The 24,871-nt window shown below is 46.7% G+C and overlaps 3 protein-coding genes across 3 annotated transcripts; 2 read left to right on the top strand and 1 right to left on the bottom strand.

Annotated features, from left to right (window-relative positions):
* Window positions 1-5,766: 5,766 nt before the first annotated feature.
* LOC120713591 lies at window positions 5,767-8,068 on the bottom strand. Its single transcript, XM_039999521.1, has 2 exons — window positions 7,600-8,068; window positions 5,767-6,874 (listed from the first exon to the last, which is right to left on the bottom strand). Exons 1-2 carry the CDS (start codon window positions 8,066-8,068, stop codon window positions 6,192-6,194), a joined length of 1,152 nt encoding a protein of 383 aa, XP_039855455.1. The 3' UTR covers window positions 5,767-6,191.
* A 1,029-nt stretch (window positions 8,069-9,097) lies between these two features.
* On the top strand, window positions 9,098-23,879 carry LOC120713797 (zinc finger BED domain-containing protein RICESLEEPER 1-like). Its single transcript, XM_039999768.1, has 3 exons — window positions 9,098-10,207; window positions 10,600-10,601; window positions 23,653-23,879. The coding sequence occupies exon 1, from the start codon at window positions 9,157-9,159 to the stop codon at window positions 10,060-10,062; it is 906 nt and encodes a 301-aa protein (XP_039855702.1). The 5' UTR covers window positions 9,098-9,156; the 3' UTR covers window positions 10,063-10,207; window positions 10,600-10,601; window positions 23,653-23,879.
* LOC120713799 lies at window positions 13,737-17,102 on the top strand. Its single transcript, XM_039999769.1, has 3 exons — window positions 13,737-13,863; window positions 15,858-16,706; window positions 16,820-17,102. The coding sequence occupies exons 1-2, from the start codon at window positions 13,839-13,841 to the stop codon at window positions 16,454-16,456; spliced, it is 624 nt and encodes a 207-aa protein (XP_039855703.1). The 5' UTR covers window positions 13,737-13,838; the 3' UTR covers window positions 16,457-16,706; window positions 16,820-17,102.
* Window positions 23,880-24,871: the final 992 nt, after the last annotated feature.

The following is a 24,871-nucleotide window of genomic DNA, read 5'->3' as shown; positions in this document are numbered from 1 at the left end:
ATTGAGGGAGGAAGGGCATGAGTACTATGAATGCCGGTTGGTATTGAGGTCTAATTCCAATTCTGAATTCTGAAGCAACCAAATAGCTGCAATTGGAGGTTACAAATGTCAATTCCAAATTCTTAGGCTGAATACATACATCCAAACAGAGCGGAATTCCAATTGCTGTCGGCGCTTCTGGCTTTCAGAGAAGTGGATCCTCTGCATCTTAGTAATATTCTGCTTGGAAACAAAGAAACCTCTGAGAGATTCATCAATCGAGTGCCATGATTTACCTGAATACTAGCTGCAGGAAACAAATCGATCGCGCTTATGGAAGGGAGGAGGAAGCCGCCCACCGCCCACCGAGGGCCGCGATTCAAACGCCCGTGACTCTGCTTCGAATGCGAAACAATAGCGGCGGCGATCTTAGAGGGCGGCCATCCTGCGGGGCCTCCGCTGCTGGTGTTTTTCTGTCTCCCTTCGCGTCTTTTACAGCTGACCCAATTTTTTTTTGCAACCCCCCCCCCACCTCATCGGATCGTGATTAATATTCGCGATCCAGTTTAGGGATCACGGTCCGAATATTAATCCCCTCATTTTTGGATCGCGAATATTAATCACGATCCGAATTTTTGGAGAAAACCCCAAAATACTTGCAGATTAGTCCCCTCATTTGCTTATGCTATCCCCATGGCATCCGAGTCACGGCTGCTCCCTCATCCTTCTCCGGTCGCCTGCGACCTACTCCATCTGTGGAGGTAAAGATTAAACCTTTAATTGATTTGATTCCAGGTGAAATCGCTTGGATTTGGGTGTGATCCTTTGCTTGCCGCTGCTTGCGTCTTGTGAAGTGATGCAGTTAATGGTTGTTCGGGCGATTGAAAAGCATTCAATCAACAGCAAAATCAGTAGCACTGCATAATATGCTTCGAAATGCATATTACAAAGTGCTCCGAAAAATCTCTAAATCAGCTCCGTACAATATGCTTTGAAATGCATACTACAAAATGTATACCTTTTCTGTCCAACTTAAGGTTACCATGCTTCGTGCTGAAATATGAAATACTCTAGAAATTAGATATTTGTATAGTTAGATAAGTATAAAAAATTCAAAAGTTAAATATTTTGTAAAGAAGTGTGTAGAAGATGAACACATGGCAAAATCATATGAGCCATGAAGCCATATAAATAGGAGTGCTTCCCTCCTTCTTGCCATATCATGGCATAAGAGGCCTCAAGCAGGAGATGACAAAATTATCATGTAGTATATGTCATGGTATGATAGCTACATAAAGAGTGCAATAGTTTTGTGTTGTATTAAGTTATGATGAATAAAGAGTTGAATTCCCATATAAAGTTAGTTAAGGTCGCCAATTTCTCCACACATGATATTTGCAGAACCGCTAAATAAGTTAGCTAGGTTATAACCCACTATAGTCTTTTTTAGCCTCTACAAATACCAGCCGTTAAATGCCTTAGCCCGCTATTTTAAACACTGTTATCAACAATAGAGAGGTTAACTGAAGATGATGCTTCTAGGTGCAATATATTCTCAATCTTAATCTCTTTCAATATACGCAAAGGAAAACCATCAGTCACATCTAAGATGTACAAGCAACCCTCCTTCTAAATTGCAAGACCTTCAGTCAGGTTAGATGGCTTCTCTAACAAAAGGTGGGCAATAGTTAAGTCTTCAACATCCTCAATATAAGTTGTTATCACCTTAATCGGGAGTATATGTGGATATGAATAGGCTTCTATTAAAGTAAAAACATTAAAACTAACATATCAAAAACAATTGACAACATGAAAAAAATAAATGCCTATAAAAAGAAAAAAACAGGTATTGTACCCTTGTCTCACTTCTCCCGACCAATCCTACAGCTTCCGCAGCGGGTCGGCCGGGTGCCCTCGGGTCTCAGCTTTCCCTCGCCGGGATGGACGTGCCGTGCTGGCGGCGGCTCGGCCGGGGCTGTCGCGGATTGGTCGCGTTCCTTCGCGAGGGATAATCGGACCGGTCCTGTCGGGGCTGGGTCCACGATCCCGAAAGGAAATGCTGCGTTCCTGCACTTTAACCCCGAGCAGCAAAAGGACTTTCCTGCTTTGCATGCTTACAAGAGGGAGACAACAAGGGTCGCCTGTGGGCATGTGCCCAGAAACTCAGGCCCTGCTACCTACGCGACAAGACACGACACCAACAACACCTCCATCTCCTGTTCCGGTCAGCACCCCATCTCCTGTTCCCGATAGTGCCAAGACTGTTGACCTGGCCCTCGCTCTGTTGACAAGGGAAGTGCGGCCCATCCGAGCCCTTGACCCAATGATACTGGAGGCAAGCTTCACCCCCGTGTTGCGGTGCATGGGCACGAAACCAGCAGCTGCAACTAGCACTGCGACGGTTTTGCCCGTGGGCCCGTTGGACAACCCACAACGGCTACCCAGAATTCTTATCCATCATCTAGAAGAAATTATTCAATTTGTCTTCCATTGTTTGAGATTGGTGCAAACTCAAACGAATGGATGAGATTCATCTATCAGAAGAGTAGTGCGAAGCGCACATGCTGGATTTGGGATGAAGCCGACACATGTCACCATATAAGTGGCTGCTGTGCATGGGTAGATGAAGGGGCTCCTTTTGGATTTAAAATTTTAATCTCACTTTTCTTTCAAACTATAAATGTATTTTGAATTCCGTTTGAATCATGAGGTCACTGAGAATTTATACAACAGAACAAGATCCAATATGACTATATTATATACCTTTTTTAAAATCAACATTTGAAATGCACTTTTTCAACATTTTGATTGTACAGTTTCGACATTTTGATATAAGATGTTGATCTAGTTTATTTGAAATGTTGAATAAAGTTTGTAGAAATGTTAAATCCAAACTTTTAAATTGTTGACTATATTAGATTAGTATTTTGAAGATAGGTCACAAAGCCCATACCAAAAATTAATGAATTATTCACTCATCATGAAGAAAAAGAAAAAAGGCATACCTGCCACCTGGTGACCGCACGTTGGTTAGCTTTTTTTTTTTTGAGTTACACAGTATAACACTGACATTCAACGCACTGACACTCACACCCCTATGAATGCACATACGCAAACCCTACTTCTATAAGCATCTTCGCAGACTGAGCCAGCAAATCTTCCGGAGCGCGGCGGCGGCGGCGGCGCGGATGGTCAGGGCGCACGCGCGCGCAGCGGCGAGGAGGGCAGCGCCGCGGCGATGGCACCGGCGAGCGCGCTGGTGGCCGGTGCGGCGGCGCTGGGGCTTGGCGGGCTAGGAGGGGCTGGGGGAGCCAGGGGCGACAGGGGGGCTGGGCGAGGACCCTGATGGCCATCCGCTGGCTGCGCTCGCGGTGGCAAGTGACGCCGCTGATGAAGTAGAAGAGGCCCGGAACCCGGGCGCAGAGGGCGAGGAGGACAGCACCGCGCGCGGCCGGCCCAGAGGGCGGCGGCGGCGGTGCGGAGGGCCAGGGCGCACGCACGCGCTCGCTACCCTTCTCGCACACCAGTAGCGCCCCCGCCTCCGCGCCCAGGTAGCTGCCCCCGACACTCGTGCCGCCATCGCCGCTGCCCCCGGCCCTCCTCGTTGACTGCGCACAGGCGACGCCCCCGGCTGCCTGCTAAAGAGGTCACACACGATGGCGGCGACGGTGTCCCGGGCGGCGAGTGCGAGGACATTGGCGCAGGAGATGACGCCGGAGCACGCCTCCTCGACGAGGGCCTTGACGCGGTCCACGAAGTCGAAGCCGCGCAGCGTGAGGTTCGGCGGCGCGTCCCCACGAAGTCGGAAGCCACGGCCGGCGGCGGCAGGGGGGTCGGCGACCTGTTTTTCTTTTGACTGAATATGAGTAAAGAGGTACCAGGGGCAATAGGGTCATTTTTATTGTTGAGTCCCACTTGTCAGGGCTTTGCTCCCGTTATCTTCTAATGGCATTTGGACGGAAGGGTATAGGGGTAAAGATAAGTTGGCGGTAGGACAAATAGGTGCGACTGAAAAAAAAAATAGAGATATAGAGATCAAGAGGACTTAACATAAGGATATACAGATAAAAATTTCCCAGGGTGACGACGAAGTTCGTGCAACGCGCCTGGATGCCAACTCTGAACCTGCACAGAATGATGCCGATCTAACGAAGGCACGCTCCTGTGATCGCACGCCAACCTCGCCGGACGTCGACATCGGCGACATGGCTCCGGCCGCCGACAGCCAGTTGGACCGACTCCTCGCGTTTGACATGGAGGTCAGGCGCACAGTTAGCCCTCCGCTATTGCCTCCTACACCAAAGTCAAGGCGCGCGGTGGCCAACACGCTGGAGCAACCCGCATTGCCCAAACGCAGTGAGCGACTGGCCAATCACCCACTCACCAACATCGCCTCCTCTAAACGAGCGGAGGTCGTACTGATATGCCGATTCAACGTCCTGCCGGAGGAGCTTCCGGTTGACCCTCTTGGGCGTCTTGTAACTATCCTGAATTCCTAGTGACACCCAGCAGATGCACTATGGACGCGAGCTCTGCTCTGCGATGTTATAAACTTTCTTTTCGTCTTAATACAATAATGCGCAGCTCTCCTGCGTATTGGAGGAAAAAAAAGAACCATAAGACTTGCAATATTCAAACAAAGGTTATTTCTACTAGCAGAAAATTGCTGGCACTATTCAGAAAAACACACAAAGTACGATTTCAGGATTTAATCCCTAGGGCGGTCTTCCTCGGAACCCAAAGAAAGCCCTAGTCGGTTACTAATCCTAATGAAAATCCATCAACAAAGTAATAAAGAATGTAAGCTGATTCCAGAACTTCATCCCATCAAAGTACAATTACTTCCAGAATTTATCCCTACGACAGTCTTCCCTAGCACGCAAAGAAAGCCCTAACCCCAACGGGTGAACATAAAAAAACCTCACCTGTTGAACCTGATGACTCAGAATCATCCATAGGACGAGACGGGGACTGCTAGTCTGCTACTGCGAGAACGGCTCTCTCCAACTGGTGGGGGCGACCGGGACGAGCCGCCGAAAGAGATGGATAAACAAATATCCCGGCGAGTCCAGAGAAGAAGCAAGGAGCTGAGGCGGTGGCGCTCCTGAGCTGGGGTCGGGGGCACGCCGCACGATGAGCACAACGTCAACGCAGAGGTTCCCAAGCGGCAAGCGACGTGTCAAGGTCCGTCTCCTTCTTCCCATCCTCTCCTGCCGGCCCCGGCCTGCTGTCCTCGCCGACGTCGCCCGTGGCGGCGATCGCGACGGCAACGAAGTGGCAGCGAGGAGGGAGGTGAAAGAGGGGTTGGGGAAGCTGGCCGCGGCGCAGCGGGAGGGGCGTAGGAAGTGGGGAGACAGCGAGCTGGATGCGGAGGTGGGGGAGGGGGGGGGGGGATGGGTGCGGCGAGCGCCCAAGGTTTGGCCAGGCTTCTGCCCAGCCAGTACGGGTTGTGCTGTGCTTGGGCCAGTCCAAAACTACGGTTCTCGTGCCAGCTAATTTGGCACAGCCCATCTGGCTGGAAGTCGTTTTGGTATCATTATACTCATATATACCAAAAATTTTATACATGTTCCACTAAATTTTTAAGGTACCTATCTTCCAATAAACTAGAGAAGACATAAAAGGTTTCTTGAATATGCTCTTAGATACGAGAGATAGTGAGGGAATAATATTGAAGGGCCCACACACGTAAGATACGGCTGGATGAATAAGTCGTCATTACCAAAACTAAAACAACATCGATAGTAGTACCACACAAATACACAATCCTCAATTTCTTTGGTTCTTTCTATTTTGGCCGACCGATTGCAGTAGATCCACGTACTACCGTTCTCTTTCAGCATTTAGTTGTTGCGTTTCTTTTTCAAGGTGCTAGCAACTATAATAAAAAAAGAGTAAAGTCCATTTTTTATTGAACTATCAAGTACATTCAGATTTGGCAGTGCAACTCTAAAATCAGACATTCGCAGCCAACCAACTCTCAAAACCATTCACATTTGGCCATCAAGTTGTTTTGCCGAGTTATGCCACGTTGGAGGTGGAGCCCACATGTCAGTGATATTTTATCTCTCCTCTTTCATCGATCCGCTGGGGTTGCCGCCTTCTCCGATGGTGAAGAGCAGCATGCCGCTCTTCTCGCCGAACCATCGCAGCTTGAGGGCCGTTGCCCCTGGCACCTCGAACTGGGGCAGGCGGATGAATCCTCGCCTCTCCTATCGATCCGCCGCCGTGCTCATGTCGTCGTCGACGCTCTGCGGCTGTAAGGTCTCGACGATGATGGCGAGGTGTCGCCTTTTGGTTCTCCCCGCACTGACATAGCTCAGATCCCCGTCCGGCGACACGCCCAGCAGCCGGAAATTTGGCAGGAAGTGTGACATCTTGTAAGGCACCCAGCTCACGTCCATGGCGGCCGCCGCCGCGCCGTCCAGCCGAACGCCGAACGCCGCGCGGTGCATGGGCCAGTAGGCTACGCCACGGAGCACGGCCGCCGGACCTAGCTGCTGCAGCATGCGGTTGCTGATCTCGGCGCCGGGCTTCCGGCCTTGGGGACCCCAGCTGCCGGCGTCGGAGGAGTAGCACCTCAACGCCGTGAAGCCGCGGCGGTTGTAGACGAGCACGAGGCGGAATAATCCGAGCGTGCAGCGCGGCGGTGGTGCGGCGACGTCGAGGTCTTCCCTGGTGAGGATTGCGCACGCGTAGTAGCCGGGGCAGTCCTCGCCGGCGAGGGGCGGGACCACGGCCGCGTCCCCCGTCACCGGGTTGCACACGCAGAGGGTGAGGCCGTCGGCACGGGCCTCGCGCCGGAGCTCGAAGACGACGCGGCCGTTGCGGGACGCCACCGGGCGGGCGAAGGCGAACAGGCCGCCGTCCAAGTCCAGATGAAGCGAGGCGGCGGCTGTAACGACCCAATCCGAGATAACGGCTAAGATCTACTCTACATGTTGAGTAGACTACACCTGCTAAATAACTCTCTTGCGCTTTTGTCCTCGCTTCGCGCTAAAAGTTCGAACCGGAGTTACTAGCTTCCCAGGGACCGGCTATTTAAACTGGTTCAGCTCCCTCTCTACTTTTAGTTTGGGACTAAGGAGCTGAGCTCCGCGATACTACAGTAGCTTGCGCTACAGAAACCCGCGCAGCCCAGTCGGCCCGTGAGCCGTGACAATCTCCCCCGTTAGTATTCGACGTCCTCGTCGAACCAGATTACCTATACGGGACAAAGGAGCAGGATCACTTCTCTTGGGCCACGTCCCATACGTCTAGTGCTAACGATTCCATGTGCCACGTCCGTGGGTTCACTGCCAGCAGCACATGTGTGTCCGTCCACATGCTGTTGGCATCTGTATTTCCACGCGCCGACGTGCTCATGTATGCGCACTTCTGCCCGTACGTGGCGTGAAACCGCGAGAGTATGGCTCTGATACCCCTGTAACGACCCGGCCCGGGATAACGGCTAAAATCTACTCTACATGTTGAGTAAACCACACCTGCTAAATAACTCTCTTGCGCTTTCGTCCTCGTTTCGCGGCTATTTAAACTGGTTCAGCTCCCTCTCTACTTTCAGTTTGGGACTAAGGAGCTGAGCTCCGCGGTGCTACAGTAGCTTGCGCTACAGTAATCCACGCAGCCCAGTCGGCCCGTGGGCCGTGACAGCGGCGACCTTCCTCCACGCGCGGGTGGTGCGGCTGCCGCCGTCCTCTGGCCCGTGAAGGATGCCGAGGACGAGGTGGGGAAGGAATGATCTGGCGCAGGGCCTGGGCAGGGCGTGGGCGATGGCGGCGGCGCGCGTGGCCACGACGCGGCCCCAGCGCCTGCACGTCGCGGCACAGCGCGCCACCCCGGCGTCGCCCGAGGCCACCCGGGAGAAGATCGCAGCGAGCGCGTTGTCGGGAGGATGCCCACAGGCGCGCCATCCTCGCCCTCCTTTTTCCTTCTCCGGCGGCAACGGGACAGGCACCGCCCTGCTTCGTCGTACGGCGTCCCGGCCGTATGGGAATGGGAGGCTCGTCGCTGCGGCGGCATCTATGTCGCCAGTAGCCGGCCGGAGTTGGACGCGATGATGAGAGTTGGGAGCAACCATGCGTGCCTCCATCGCATGGCAGTTTGTAGGAAGCATAGGTGGCCAACCGGGCCGCACGGCACGGGCACGGCCCGAGCACGGCCTGCACGGGCACGCCGGGGCACGGCGGCACCGCCGTGCCGACATCCCGGCCCGAGCACGGCCCGGCGAATGCGACGGAGTGCCGTGCCGTGCCGTTGGGCACGCCGGGCCTGAGCGGCGCAACGGTCTGCGCGGGGCGGCGGCGGACGACCGGCGACGGCGGCAGCCGGGGTTACGGTGGAAGCGGTCAGCGAAGGCGCGGACGGAGGCGAGCGAGCTGAGGTCGAGCCGTCGAGGGGATGCAGACCCGCGTGCCGCGCCGTCTCGACTCCGGACGTCGATGTCGCTGAGGAAGGGATGGAGGGAGGACCGGAGGAGAGAGGAGGCTCGATCGGCGGCGGCGGCGGCGCGGCAGAGGAGCGGCGAGAGAGAGAGAGCGTCGGCGCGAGGAAGAAGAGGGAGCAGAGCGAGAGAGAGCGGCGACGCGAGGGAGAAGAGGGAGCGGAGCGGCGCTTAAACGGGCCGCAAACATGTCGGCCCACTAACCGGGCCGGGCTCGTGCTAGTGCCGCGGCCGCTTCGCTGGCCCAGGCATGGCCCGGTGCTTGGCACGGGCACGGCACGAGCCCGAACGGCCACAAGCCGGGCCGTTCTCGGGCCATGCTTTCTCGGGCCGTTCCCGTACTGGCCCAACAGGCTCGGCCCAGTTGGCCACCTATAGGAAGCACTCGTCGCGTACATCATAGTTGACGCGACGGTCAAGGTCCCACTGGGTACCTGTACCCGTTACCCATATCCACACCCACAGCAAACGGGTAGGGTATGGATATACCCATCTTAAATGGGTAGGGGATGGGTATATCCAGTTGTGAGGAGGGTATGGAGAGGGTATTTTTGTATTTGCCTGTTATTCCCCGTTACCCAAACCCTCGACACACTATATTGATGATGAGTGGAATTTGCATAATAAGCTCATAGGATTTGCACATGTAGAGGTACTAAACCCTAAACTGTCAAGTTAATGCTCCTAATTTATCTCTCAAAGCTGATGTCCCAACTAGATGGAATTCTACTTTTCTTATGCTTGAAAGAGCTATGGAATTCCGTTATGCTTTTGACAGATTGCATGAATGTGATAGCTCCTACAAGTTCTTACCTTCCAATGAGGACTGGCAGCATACTAAGTGTGTAGTAGATTGCCTCAAGGTCTTTTATGAGGTTACAAAAAGAGTTTCAGGTACAAAATATCCCACTTTAAGTCTGTACTTCAATGATTTCTGTGGAATTTATCTTCTTCTCCAGGAGTGGCAGTTCGGTGTTGATACATTTGTCGCATCAATGGCTGTACCAATGGTGGATAAGTTTGAGAAATATTGGGACATTGCAAATAAATTATTAAAAATTGCAACAATTCTTGACCCACGCTACAAAATGAAATCCATTGAGTACTACTATAAATTGTTTTATGATCCATTTGTGGCTGATCTAAGAATTGAATCTGCAAGAAAATCATTCCTTGAGTTGTTTAATGAATATGCAAGTCAACCCTCCCAAACATCATTAGATGGTAACTCATCAAGGAATTTTGAGGCAGCAATACCTAGTTCAACACAATCATCATCTAGTTTGTTTGCAACTAGACTGGGACTAGAGAAGTTTATATATGAGAGCAATTCAAGTCGTCATAGTAAATCAGAGTTGGAGATCTATCTTAAAGACCCGTCTTCTCCTGGAATTGGCAATAGTTCTTTTGATATTATGGCTTGGTGGAGGGTTAATGGCCCAAAATATCCAATCATTTCTCGGATGGCTCGTGATATATTGAGTGTTCCACTTTCAACCGTGGCCTCTGAGTCAATTTTCAGTTCTGCTAAGAGAATACTTGATGATTATCACTGCAACCTGCTCCCAGAAACAATTGAGGCTATAATATGTTCACATGATTGGCTCAAGGGTCGCATATCATGTGCATATTTCTACTCCTAAATAATATTTTTGGTACTTATATATAGGCTTTCTAACATTATTTTATTTCAAACAGTTGATCCTAGAGTTGTTGAAGATAGCATACCTGCTTATGAATCATCTGTACCAACACCAAATGAAGAAGATCAAACTAATGATGATTAAGGTAGGCTTTCTTGTTTTCCCTGCTTGCAGTATTGCATGGCATCACTTGTTTTTTCTTATTTTGATCCTGATAATGCATTGATGTGATTCTGAGTCAACATAGTTAGGCAGAACATACTATAGTTGATTCTAAAAGCTGCTATTAATCTCTGAATATGTTAGCTTATGAGTCACGTATAGTTTGCTTCTGAAAGTTGCTATTAATCTCTGAATATGTTAGCTTATGAACTGGATATGCAGTGGCTAATTAAATTTTATATGCAGTAGCTAAATGGAAGCTCATGGGATGGGCTCTCATGAGAGTGTACACTGAGCTGTTGACATTTATACTCTTTTAACACAAATTTAAATTTGACTTAAGAAAAAAAGTGAGTCTCACATATTTCAGCATAGCAGTCTAGCTGCCAAAGTATAGGATCAGACCTTTTTGTCCTTGTCGATCTGAAATTCTGCATTTTGTAGTGTTGTGGTTTCATGTGCCATGTTTGAAACCCGCCTTACCCTTATCTAAGCTGACAATATTATAACTTCTTTTCAGCAACTAGTAGTGCCCATGTGCGTTTAAAATCAAGAAATTTCTAGCATAGGTCCGCATACAGCATGTACATATTTTAAAAAATTTAGAAAATAACCACTTTATATTTAAAGCAGCGATTGATATGTGACAATTATATAAACAACCTAGAAAACAAGATATTTAGATTAATTAACCAACAATTTATCTTAAATTATAATCCATACCATAATTATTTTCATCCACACATTATATTATATGTATCTTTAATAAGGTTGTGTGTGTCCATCCAACAAATCCACGCACATAACAATCAACAAACATTTAAGTGACGGAGAAAAGGAACTTTGTTCAACTTGGTTCCTTCTTTGGGATAAGAAAATGTGAGTGGTGTCGAGGAGAGCCCCACGCTGATGCAGCTCCCCATCAGCTGGACTTTTCTCGTGGTCTCTACCCTCAATTAGGCAGCTACAGAGCCACCCACACCTTCCCCTCTAGACACCTCTGCAAATGAAGTAGCTAGTGATCGCTCACTCATATTATATATCGCAATGTGAACCAAACAATTACTGAACTAATTATCAAACTGTCAAATAAACACCAAAAAAGAGGTAGATAGCAACTGTAGCTGCTTCTTGCAAAAATTTCATTAAATTCTACCTTACAAAGGTGAACCAAACAATTAATAAACTAATTAAAACTATTAAATAAACACCAGAAAAGAGGTAGATAGCAACTGCAGTGGCTTCTTACAAAAGTTTTATCAAATTCTACTATGCAAACAAATTGTGATGAAATTTGAAATAAAAGGAGAAACATTAAACATCTATATCTGAAACAGTAAGCCAAAGGAGCTATATCTGAAACAGTAAACACAATGAGATTTCAGGTGTTCCGTTGCCAAGATATGAGGAAAAATACTTGGGTTGTTTGTATCTACACTTTTCAGGATCAATCCTTCCAAAGGCTTTGAAATTACATTAAAAAAAAGAAAGGTAGAACATCAGAATGTGGATTTCCATTTCAATAAGTTGCAGTTGCTTCAAAACCAACCAGCACTACACCTCTAGATTTGGATTTTGGACAACCACTTCATATTCACTATATCATGGTTACCCCTTTCTAAGAAAGAATTAAAATTATTTTCTAGCTAGCGGCCATTTTGTCAATTAGATGAGACTAAATATAGTCTTTTGCAGAAACCCAATCTAGATACTGGTATTGGGCATAACCCATAGCCACATCTATGTTGTTCTTCCATTAATTCAATCTAGATACTGGTATTGGGCATAATCCACAAGAACGTGCAGAACTCAATCTACTATGCATATATGCTAATTGCTCGCACCGAAACATCCTTTTGGATACAATATTATGTCATTCAGAAATGCCACAAATTCTAGATCTAAGAAAGATACCTTCTTATTGCAGTTCATCTGGCATTCCCTTTCTCCCTTGCAGAATTAGAATCAAGGACCAAATGTCAAGAACTGAAAACTGTGACAGAAGCTATAACTTACAGTGGCCCCTCCTAAAAAATTGTAGTTCAACAATGATCACCCATTGAGGTAGTAATCGACAAAGGGGACCAGTATAATAAGTGAAATTGCTTGAATTGGTGCAGTTTTGCTCAGCAGCTCAAACGATCCAATGTTGTACTTCTTCTAAAAGGAGCCAATGGTCTGGGAAAAGGAAACATATTGTCAACACAGTTCGTGTATAACGGAGCTTTATCAAATAGCCAAAAGCATTATTGCAGAAAATAACGCCCCAACAACAATTCTTTTCGAGGCTCAAAAACAATAATTCTTTTTCGTCCATTGCGTCCGATGAGCACCTCGACTATGTGACTGATCTGATCGAGCTTTATTTGCAACAATCTCTATTCCATTATCAGTGAAAATGGAACTATTAGCTAGAAGCATGTAGGTGAAAAGGAAGAAGTGATTACCTGACAATTATGCCTTGTTGATATACAATCAATGGGTACCCAGTATACACATTTTTGCTCAAGCCAACTGTAATTTTAAAGTGAAAATTTGAGACAGAAGCAATTGTATTTGCCAAGGGTTTACAAACATGTAAATATGTTTAAAGAAATTGTTCCATGACTTTATATCTCAAGATACATGGACTCATTTTATCATGCCAACCTGTGCACAAAGCCATATTACATAAATACGGCATAAGAAAGTTCATTTTAAGAAGTGCATACAGTAGCATTTTCTAAATGATTAGGAACATATATCTTCTGAATATTGTTCAATGCTTATTATACAATCCATGCCAAATCTCCATGTAATTCAGAAGCAGCTTTGTTTTTTTTTCCTTGAGGACATTTTAATAAATGGGGCAGAATAGTGATTGACAAGAAACACGTAAACAATAGGCATCCAAATGTCCTGGTCAGTACTGAAATATTGGCGGTCACCATCACCTAATTGTTTATGCATTAGTCATTTACTACAATGTCTGGCACATTGGGCTCTTAGAAGACATGAACTGACTGAATAATTAAACTAATCAAGTGCTGAAGTTCTAGACAAATTAGGAATCCTATCACTTACCATGTGATGACGATGATTGGAATGAGCCGACCATTTCATCTCTCTGACAAACTTTGGGACAAACTAATCATGTATTAGAGTCAAGCAAGCATATAATAGAAGGCAGAGATAAGATGCTCGGTCATTACCTGCAATCTGGCATTTCTCAGGAAGGAATTTTGGACGACTGATATCTACTCCCTGTTGGAAATAAATATTTCAGTTAAGATATATTGTGATCTTCACTATTAAGGAAGCGTTTAAACCATCTAAACGCAATTAAGGAAACCTAATGATAAAACCCTAATGGGTTGTGATCAGCAGGCCCATTAGGCCCGTTTCCAGAGGCTGGCCCCCAGCCCCACAGTGCCTATAAATATAAGGTCGTGGTTAGCACCTTAATTAACCCATTCACGTCATTCTAAAACTCTAGCCACCGCTAGTCTGATCGCTAAAGGCACTGGAGGGGTTTGGAAGGCCAAGCACTCCTGTTTGGCGCCGAAGGACGCCGATTCGTTGCTGCATCTCCTACACCGACAAGAACGCCTACTTCCTCTACGGATCAGGCGTAAATGGCTGCTGCAACTGCTAACGCTGGTATAATGTTTACCAATTTATTCCGCATTAGATTGATTTGTCATGAACTAGGTTATGTTAAGATCTTGGGTTATTAGCCTCTAATGTTTAAGTTCCTGGCTAATTCTAACAATCGGTATCATGAGCCATCTTAACCTAGTCATGCACGGTCAATTTTTTTAGCCATGTTTATGCCTCTGTTTTCGTCGGTTTTAAGATGCAAACGTGTTGTGCATATTAGATCCTATTGCACAGTTAAGTTTGATTCACGGTTTAGATGCAATTAGATCCTGCAGAATGGCTTTTATGTGTTAATCATGCGTGATTAGATCTAAATCATGGTTAATTAAGTTTCTGATCACGAGATTAGATCTAATCTAATTCGGTTTAGGTCAAGTTTAAGTTAAATCTTGATCTGTTAATGCTAAGTGTCTCGGATTAGATGTAAATCATTAATATTTATGCTAATTCATGATTAAACCGAGGCAATTGATGATTAATAATGCAATTAGGGATCTAGGGTTTCGGTACTAAGTTTTTCCCCAAATTAAGCCTCTGTTCATGTTTATTCCGCAAATTAGTTGTTAGATCCATGAGTTTAGATGCATCACAGAGCATTAAGAAGGAGGGGGAAAGCAATTTTCAGATCACATCTTGAAATCCCCAAATTTTTCCATGAACCCTAACCCTAACCAAAAGTGAAGCATCAGTTGCTTACCTGTCGCTTACCACTAATCGACCGAGCAGCGCGTGGCATCTTGATCCGCCGCGCGTGGTCGCCGAAAGAGGCATCCAGTGGAGCCCCTCGACGGCATGTCGCGCGACTAGCTCGCACGGCACGCCGGCGAGAGGGCCCACGGGGAGCCATGGCAGCCGAACTCCGGGGCGAGCGCGTCAAGGCGGCGGTCGGCGCTCGCGGCAGGGGTGGGTGCGCTGCCGGGTCCGCGCTTCAGGCGGCGGCGGCCCCAGGCTCCCGCGCATGCGCTTCTGCAGTGGCCTGCAGGGCCCGCGAGGCGGCCGACCGGCCAGCCCGAGCCGCAGAGCGGCAGGCACAGCCCCGCGCGCGTGTGGAGGCAGGGCGGCGGGGCCTGTGCCCCAGCGGCACGTAGCCGGCGGTGGCCGAGGTGGCTGCAGCGCCAGCGCCTTTGCGGTGCGTGGCCGGGCGGGCTCGCACCAGTGCTGCAGCGTGCAGCACGCGGCTGCAAGCCGGTGGCGCCCTGCTCGCGCGCGCGTGAAAGGGCGCCAGGGCTCCAGCCAGCGCGCGTGCATCAGGATGGCGGCGGCGCTAGGCATGAGTCGCCATGAGGAGCGGTGGCTCGGGGCTGGGAGAAAGAAAGAGGAGTGAGGCTGCTAGATTAGGATTCTCAGACAGCAGCACACCCTATTTATATGGCACTAAATCAGTTTGTAACCATTGGATCATGATGAAAGGTCCAGATCGCCTCGCGTTAGGGTTTCCGCGGGGCGGGCCAAACTGGGCCGTTTGCGTGCTTATGGGCCGCGCACGCGGGTGGATTTTCGTGGGCCAAATTGAGTTTGTGGTCTGCTTTATGAGTTTTAACCCATTTTCAAGTTATAAAGCCTTTTCTATTGCTGTTTCTTATGATTTAAGCTCAATTTTAATTGCTGTTATGTTAAAGGCTTTAATTATTTCTGTTGCACTTATTATTACCAGCATTATGTGTATTTAATTTTCCATGAGTTATGTAAATGCTTTTAATTATATTTTAATTGCATTTATTCACTGAAAATTATGTTCATCCACCATAAGCAATTAAGATGCACTCTATTTAAATGGAACCATCGGGAAGTTTATTTAGAGCACTTGTAATTAATTCTGACCATCGTTGATTTAATTATGAGTTTTAATGATAAATTTCGTTTGTTTTCCCCATCGGTGATGCAAATTGAAATTTATGTATGATTTTAATCAGACCATCGTAGGGTTAATATCATACTTCTTATGCGCATCTTAATTGTGAGTTTAATTAAGTTATTGTTCTCATGATTTTCAGTGAACACTGTGACGGGCTACCTGAAGTCCATTGAGCCCCTGAATGGCACCAACTACCCCAGCTGGTATAAAGATGTTCAGGTGGCCATTGCTGTGTGCGAGTATGATCTCGCCTTACGTCAAGATAAGCCAGCAGAGCCCGCTGATCCCAATGGTGATCGTACTGCCATTGAGAAGTGGGAGAGATCAGACAGGATGGCCAACATGATCATTAAGAACACGATCACTCCGGCCATCTGTGGTGCTATTCCTGATAAGGACAAGGATGGTAACGATCTGAGCGCCAAGGCATACCTTGCCAAGGTGGAGGAGAACTTTAAGAGTTCTTCCAAGACTTATGCTAGCACCCTGATCATGAAGATGCTGACTTCACAGTATGATGGGCAAAGTGGAATCAGGGAGCACATTATGAGCATGTGTGACATGGCAAATAAGCTGAAGACACTGGATATGGCTATCTCTGATGGTTTTCTGGTGCACTTCATCATGACTTCTCTGCCAGTACAGTACAGTCCCTTCAAAATAAGTTACAACACTCAGAAGGCGACTTGGAGCATGGCTGAGCTCATTAGCTACTGTGTTGAGGAAGAAGAAAGGTAGAAAGCTGAAAGGATGAACGATGCTGTCAACATGGTCAGCGAGCGCTTTGGGCGTGTTAGCATGAGCAACACTCCTAAGCATCAGGCTGAGTCTGGCAGCAGCAGGCAGCATAAGAGAAAGTTTAAGGGCCATAAGAGCAAGACCGTGTCACATAAGAAGACCTCTAATGAGAGGCTGTGCAAGTTCTGCAAGTCACCTAAACATGAGCAGAAGGATTGCCATGGATTTAAGGAGTGGCTTAAGAACAAAGGTACAATTACTGATTATGTATCTTTTATTGATGAATCATTCTTAGTGAATTTTTCTCCTAATACTTGGTGGATTGACTCAGGTGCCACTGTGCACATTTCCAATTCACTGCAGGTATTCAGTTCGATCCGAACTATAAGAGAGGGGGAGCGAAGTCTAAGAGTGGCTGATGGCAATGAAGTGAAGGTTGAAGGCATTGGGAGCTTCAATTTGGAGTTACCAGGCGGCTTCAACCTTAGTTTGCATGATGTTCTTTATGTTCCCAGTTTGAAGAGAAACCTTATTTCTGTTTCGCGTTTAGATAAGTCGGGACATATTTGTGAGTTTGGCAACTCTGTGTGCAACATTAAATTTCATAATTTAAGTGTGGGCCTTGGTCATTTGCAAGGCGATCTTTATTTGCTCTCTCTTGATAAAGTTTATTCTGCAATGAATGTGGATGATGTATCGCATAAGCGTAAGCGTGATGATGAGACTTCTTCGAAATTGTGGCATTGTCGTTTGGGCCACATTTCGAGGGGGAGAATTGAGCGTCTCATAAGAGAAGAGATACTCCATTCATTAGATCTCTCAGACTTAGATCAACAATGTGTTGATTGTATTAAGGGGAAATTCGCTAAGACAATTAAGAAAGGAGCTACTCGGAGTACGGGCCTATTAGAAATAATTCATACTGATATTTGTGGCCCGTTCCTAGTAAAGTCTGTTGATGGTTTTGACTCGTTCATTACTTTCACAGATGACTTCTCTCGTTATGGTTATATTTACCCCATTCATGATCGATCCGAGTCATTAGATAAATTCAAAATATTCAAGGCTGAAGTGGAAAATCAGCATAATGTCACTATTAAATTAGTGAGATCGGATCGAGGTGGTGAATATTATGGGAGACATGCTCCATTCGGCCAAGTACCTGGACCATTCGCTAAGTATCTTGAAGAGAATGGTATAAAGGCCCAGTACAGTATGCCGGACGAACCACAGCAAAACGGAGTTGCTGAGCGTCGTAATCGTACACTGATGGACATGGTACGTAGCATGCTTAGTTATTCTACTTTATCTGTGGAGCTGTGGATGGAAGCATTAAAAACAGCTGCGCACATAATTAATCGTGTTCCTTCCAAATCCGTGCCAAAAACACCTTATGAGTTGTGGTTTGGGAAGAAACCATCGCTTAATTATTTGCGTGTGTGGGGCTATCCAGCCGAAGCTAAGTTATTTAATCCACAGCAAAAGAAATTAGATGATAAGATGGTGAGCTGTTATTTCATTGGATACCCTGATAAGTCTAAGGGATACCGATTCTACTGCCCTGATCGTTTCACTAAGTTCGTTGAGACCAGGCAGGCTGTATTCCTAGAGGATGCAGGAATCAGTGGGAGCTTTCCGAGGAGGGAAATTAATCTTGAAGAAATACAGGCTGAGCTTCCCATCCCGGTAATTCAAGAAACAGTAACACCTCAGTTAGTGCCGCTGTTCGTTCCTTCCGTTCAGAGTACACCATCTGTTCAGATTACGCCTCCTGTTCAGAGTACTAGCGCTGCTCCGCCTGTTGAAGTAACTCCTGATCCTGCGAGCGAACAAGCTGAGCAAATGGCGCCTAATGCTGAAGTTGAGAACCATGTCGAGGTCCCTCAGACTGCACCTCAACCAGCACCTCAGCCTGTTGAACCATTAAGAAGATCACAGCGGGCTAGGAAACAGACAATTTTCCCTAGGAAACAGACAGTTTTCCCTGATTGTGAGACATACTTAAGTGAAGACATGTATGATATTGGGAAAGCTGATGATCCTAACTCGTTTAGAGAGGCAGTATCATGTGAGAACTCTGCCAAATGGATTGAGGCCATGGAAGAAGAGCTTAAGTCCATGAGTTCCAATGATGTTTGGGATCTGGTAGATATTCCTAATGGAGTCAAATCAGTAGGCTGTAAATGGGTCTACAAGACTAAACGTGATTCTAAAGGGAATGTCGAATGATTCAAAGCAAGGCTTATAGCCAAAGGTTTTACACAAAAGGAAGGGATTGATTATAATGAAACCTTCTCCCCTGTGTCTAAGAAAGATTCATTCAGAATCGTTATGGCGCTAGTGGCTCATTATAACTTAGAGCTACATCAGATGGATGTCAAAACTGCGTTCCTTAATGGTGACTTGGATGAGACCATCTTCATGGCACAACCGGAAGGTTTTGTTGTGAAGGGCAAGGAACATTTGGGATGCAGACTTAAGAAATCCATTTACGGGCTTAAGCAAGCGTCAAGATAGTGGAAACTTAAATTCGATCAAGTGATTAAGAAATTTGGATTTAAGGAGAATGATGTGGATAATTGTATCTACACTAAGATAAAGGGTGGTAAATTTATAATTCTAGTGCTTTATGTGGATATCCTATTAGCGAGCAGCGATAAGCGTATGCTGCATGAGACAAAGGGATTTCTTTCATCCAATTTTGATATGAAAGATCTTGGTGAAGCCTCTTATATTCTGGGCATTGAGATACACCGAGATAGGACCAAAGGAGTACTAGGATTGTCTCAAAAAGCATATATTGAGAAAATGCTTAAGAGATTTAATATGGATAAGAATAAGGCCACACCTGTTCCATTAGCGAAGGGCGATAAGTTTAGTGAAGCCCAACGTCCTAAGAACCAATTGGAATCAGATGAGATGAAGGACATACCTTATGCTTCAGCTGTCGGAAGCCTGATGTATGCACAAGTCTGTACGCGTCCTGACTTGGCATTTGCTACCGGAATGTTTGGAAGATATCAGAAAAATCCCGGAAAGGTCCACTGGGTTGGTGTCAAGAAGGCATTACGTTACTGCCAAGGCACTAAAGACTTCATGCTCACATACAGAAGATCAGATAATCTTGAAGTTGTGGGTTATACTGATGCTGACTTTGCTGGATGTGTGGATAGTAGGAAATCTACATCAGGATATATCTACACGTTAGCTGGTGGAGCTATATCATGGAAAAGCTCTAAGCAAAGTTTAGTTGCAGCGTCGACGATGCAAGCTGAGTTTGTGGCATGCTATGAAGCAACTGGACAGGCTGTTTGGCTTAAGAATTTTATTCCGGGCCTCAAGGTAATTGACAGCATTACGGAACCTATAACGTTATACTGCGATAATCAGTCTGCAGTATTCTTTTCGAGTAACAACAAGTCAAGTGGTGCTTCCAAACACATTGACCTTAAGTATCGTGTTGTGAAAGAAAGATGCTAGGATCGAACCATTAAGATTGAGCACATAAGAACTAATTCTATGTTAGCGGATCCGCTCACTAAAGGCTTACCACCAAACGTGTTTAAGCAGCACGTTACTAATATGGGTTTGGTGGATAGTCTTCAGGTCCTGGTTTAGGGCCATTATGACTCCCAACAAACGAATAAGCGTTCTACCGAGGTGTTTCAGTGAGACTGTGGGTAATGGGGTCCCAGTAGTGCATCAAGCTACTGACGACGCATTGGTCCGGTACTTTCTGTTACTACTAAGGGTGAACATTAGTATGATACGAACATTAGCCTTAACCGTTCGATCAAGTGGGAGAATGTTGGAAATAAATATTTCAGTTAAGATATATTGTGATCTTCACTATTAAGGAAGTGTTTAAACCATCTAAACGCGATTAAGGAAACCTAATGATAAAACCATCTACTATGCATATATGCTAATTGCTCGCACCGAAACATCCTTTTGGATACAATATTATGTCATTCAGAAATGCCACAAATTCTAGATCTAAGAAAGATACCTTCTTATTGCAGTTCATCTGGCATTCCCTTTCTCCCTTGCAGAATTAGAAGCAAGGACCAAATGTCAAGAACTGAAAACTGTGACAGAAGCTATAACTTACAGTGGCCCCTCCTAAAAAATTGTAGTTCAACAATGATCACCCATTGAGGTAGTAATCGACAAAGGGGACCAGTATAATAAGTGAAATTGCTTGAATTGGTGCAGTTTTGCTCAGCAGCTCAAACGATCCAATGTTGTACTTCTTCTAAAAGGAGCCGATGGTCTGGGAAAAGGAAACATATTGTCAACACAGTTCGTGTATAACGGAGCTTTATCAAATAGCCAAAAGCATTATTGCAGAAAATAACGCCCCAACAACAATTCTTTTCGAGGCTCAAAAACAATAATTCTTTTTCGTCCATTGCGTCCGATGAGCACCTCGACTATGTGACTGATCTGATCGAGCTTTATTTGCAACAATCTCTATTCCATTATCAGTGAAAATGGAACTATTAGCTAGAAGCATGTAGGTGAAAAGGAAGAAGTGATTACCTGACAATTATGCCTTGTTGATATACAATCAATGGGTACCCAGTATACACATTTTTGCTCAAGCCAACTGTAATTTTAAAGTGAAAATTTGAGACAGAAGCAATTGTATTTGCCAAGGGTTTACAAACATGTAAATATGTTTAAAGAAATTGTGCCATGACTTTATATCTCAAGATACATGGACTCATTTTATCATGCCAACCTGTGCACAAAGCCATATTACATAAATACGGCATAAGAAAGTTCATTTTAAGAAGTGCATACAGTAGCATTTTCTAAATGATTAGGAACATATATCTTCTGAATATTGTTCAATGCTTATTATACAATCCATGCCAAATCTCCATGTAATTCAGAAGCAGCTTTGTTTTTTTTTTCCTTGAGGACATTTTAATAAATGGGGCAGAATAGTGATTGACAAGAAACACGTAAACAATAGGCATCCAAATGTCCTGGTCAGTACTGAAATATTGGCGGTCACCATCACCTAATTGTTCATGCATTAGTCATTTACTACAATGTCTGGCACATTGGGCTCTTAGAAGACATGAACTGACTGAATAATTAAACTAATCAAGTGCTGAAGTTCTAGACAAATTAGGAATCCTATCAGTTACCATGTGATGACGATGATTGGAATGAGCCGACCATTTCATCTCTCTGACAAACTTTGGGACAAACTAATCATGTATTAGAGTCAAGCAAGCATATAATAGAAGGCAGAGATAAGATGCTCGGTCATTACCTGCAATCTGGCATTTCTCAGGAAGGAATTTTGGACGACTGATATCTACTCCCTGTTGGAAATAAATATTTCAGTTAAGATATATTGTGATCTTCACTATTAAGGAAGCGTTTAAACCATCTAAACGCGATTAAGGAAACCTAATAATAAAACCCTAATGGGCTGTGATCAGCAGGCCCATTAGGCCCGTTTCCAGAGGCTGGCCCCCAGCCCCACAGTGCCTATAAATATAAGGTCGTGGTTAGCACCTTAATTAACCCATTCACGTCATTCTAAAACCCTAGCCACCGCTAGTCTGATCGCTAAAGGCACTGGAGGGGTTTGGAAGGCCAAGCACTCCCGTTTGGCGCCGAAGGACGCCGATTCGTTGCTGCATCTCCTACACCGACAAGAACGCCTACTTCCTCTACGGATCAGGCGTAAATGGCTGCTGCAACTGCTAACGCTGGTATAATGTTTACCAATTTATTCCGCATTAGATTGATTTGTCATGAACTAGGTTATGTTAAGATCTTGGGTTATTAGCCTCTAATGTTTAAGTTCCTGGCTAATTCTAACACTCCCCTCATGTTGTTACATGCAAGCTGTTCAGAGTGGTGCCTGACAAGCCTCACTGTCTTCCTGATGCAGAATGCTTGTTCTGAGAGGATACAGAACGAAATTGATTACAATTATAGTTTACTTAGTAGTAGCAGACAGTCACCACACACAAGACGGAAAGGAAAATACCGATTCAGAAGTAACAATAAATGATTTAAGCTATGTATAGGCCCCACGAACACCTCTTATATGGAGGTCAATAGACCAAATGTAATTCACATGTTCAACTGCCGAAATGAAGGACATAAAAGAAATGCTACCCCTAATGATTTAGCAACGTAACAACATTTTTTTTCATGCAACAATTAAGTGGAGCAATAGGCTCGAATATCGTGGTCTGAAACCCTATTGAATTCGAAAATAGGATCAAACACCTCTAGCCCCAACGAAACCCTACGTTCGCATCTGGCCACCTGAAACCTACAGATCACGCATGTATCCGACGTTTTCGTGCAAAATCCGGCCTCAATCAAGCGGATTGGAGCCCGAAACCGACCTTCGCAAACCCTAACCTCGAGACCTATGGAATCGAAAAGAGGGGAGAAAGTTGGTACCAATCGAGAGCTCCCGTTGAGCGACAAGCAGATCCGGGGCCGTATCGGGGAGCCGAGCCGGCACCCTGTAGGGATCGGGACCGGATTAAGAGTTTGTTGGCGGGGGAGAGGAAATTTTGGGGGAAAGGTTTGTTCGGTGCGAGGGCGCAGGGCGCCGAGATCCACGTGGGCCTCGCCCTCCTGCCGCAGCTGCTGGCCCCGCAGGCCACTGTGAGCCGCTGGCCATGCGCCCGTCCCGTCAGATCTTGTTCCGCGGCGGTTGGGAGGGACGGCTGGAAGGGTGGGCAATGCGGTGGTGCGAGGGGAGGGCGGTGACGTCGCAAGGGGAAGGGTGTCGAGAGGGGGTGGAGAGGCGGCGAGGCTGCATCCGCGGCGCCTGTCGATCCGCTGGCGGCGTCGATGGGGAGGCGATGTCGTGGGGGTGGCGCTGCCGCGAGGGAGAGGCGGCATCGGAGGGAGGCGAGTCTCAAGGCAGGAGGGGGCGTCGGGGGGAGTAATTTACGCAGCTGGCCAATACCATCGCAGGTACGGAGGGGTGGGTAAGGAACGCCCGTGGTGAAAAAAAAAACAACGCGAGGGGGAGGGCGCCCGCCGATTGCACTGGCGGGGGCGTCGTTTTCTCGTTTTCGGCCTGCCAGGTTCCTGTTAAACTTTCTGAGTTTACATGTGGGCCTTAAAGAGGGGGTTTGTGAGGTGGGTATGGGGGCTAAACTTGGTGAGGAATGTTTTAAATTCCATGGATCCTTATAGTATAGATCAAGGAAGAAGAAGGATGTGGTACAATGTTTGTGGACATTGCAAGCGGCATGCTCTATGTCAAGTGGCTCGGACATGAATCTTGCTATGAATTAGTTTCTGTATGGAGATGAGGAATTTTTTTTTGCAAGTTTCTGATAGCGAGAACGTCCAACCTATAGTGTGGTTGTGGCCGCAAGAGATGATGGATGATGTAAAAGCTTACTGTTTTGCATTTCTATAATATTCTCATCTATATTCCCTGTTACCCAATGGGTATGGGCAAATTGAAGTGGTCAAGTTACGGGTAGGATAATAGTTGGATAATTAACTTATGAGTATGGGTAGAAAATATTGCGGGTATCGCTAGAGCTTGGCCATCGACAACGTGACGCGACGGAGTCGGTCGTCAGTTTTGGACCGGGCCAAGATAGCTCTTGGGCAATGCTCCTTTAGGCCTAGTAAGGCTCGGCCCAATAACTGTGGAACTAGTCGTGGCTAGAGGTAGTAATGGGTTATGGCCTTAGGGGTGGTAATTGGTCGTGGTTTTAGTGGCTTCTTCACGACCCAATAAGAACTTTAAATATTTTAGTTCAAAAATTATATAAAATTAGATTTCGGTTTTTTAAGAACCAGCACTTAAATTTTATAGTTCAAAATTTTTAGCCTTTCATCGCCCCTGGTTGTGGCCAGCAACAGGAAGGCCGAAAGCGGCGGCGCCGACGCCGGGGAGCTCCGCCCGTCGCACTGTGGAGGTCGCCGCCGCCGTACGTCGAGGATCTCCGCGCGTGCGCCGTCGAGGTCGCCGCCGCGCGAACCGCACGGGCCACGAGGTATCGCTTACTCTCCGTTCTTTACTTCGAAGAACAATCGGCGTTCATCTCGATTGCTGATACATGAATTGGTTCCGCTCGATTGGTGCTAGCAAGTGGAAGCACTGGGATTTTGGATGCCCGAAAAGTCGCCACGCATGACGCATAGTCCATATTTTTTTTTTCGAGGGAACGCATGGTCCATATCGTGCTTGCAATTCGGGTGATGGAACAAACCCAATAATGCTAGGCGCTAATCACACGGTGATGCCTCTTGGGGGTGGAGCTGGCGTGCTTAGCATACGCAGAGCAAGCCAGCTTGATCCGCACAGCAAGGGGATTGGGGTGCTGATTTGGCGGGCTAAGCTAGTGCGGCGTGCGAGGTAACATGGCCACTTGGAAAATCAGAGACATTAGGCATAGGAGG

The sequence above is a fragment of the Panicum virgatum genome, chromosome 6K (assembly GCF_016808335.1).
Source record: "Panicum virgatum strain AP13 chromosome 6K, P.virgatum_v5, whole genome shotgun sequence".
Lineage (NCBI taxonomy): Eukaryota > Viridiplantae > Streptophyta > Magnoliopsida > Poales > Poaceae > Panicum > Panicum virgatum.
This window is presented reverse-complemented; position numbering and strand designations above follow the sequence as displayed.

What these genes read in the sequence shown, in the direction of transcription:
- LOC120713591 (XM_039999521.1), bottom strand. Translation starts at nt 8,068, where the DNA reads ATGGAGGCACGCATGGTTGCTCCCAACTCTCATCATCGCGTCCAACTC. An exon ending in CCACGGGCCGACTGGGCTGC is followed by an intron (nt 6,875 to 7,599) that starts GTGGATTACTGT and finishes GGGTCGTTACAG; the next exon opens with CCGCCGCCTCGCTTCATCTG.
- LOC120713797 (XM_039999768.1), top strand. Translation starts at nt 9,157, where the DNA reads ATGCTTGAAAGAGCTATGGAATTCCGTTATGCTTTTGACAGATTGCAT.
- LOC120713799 (XM_039999769.1), top strand. Translation starts at nt 13,839, where the DNA reads ATGGCTGCTGCAACTGCTAACGCTG. An exon ending in TGCTGCAACTGCTAACGCTG is followed by an intron (nt 13,864 to 15,857) that starts GTATAATGTTTA and finishes CATGATTTTCAG; the next exon opens with TGAACACTGTGACGGGCTAC.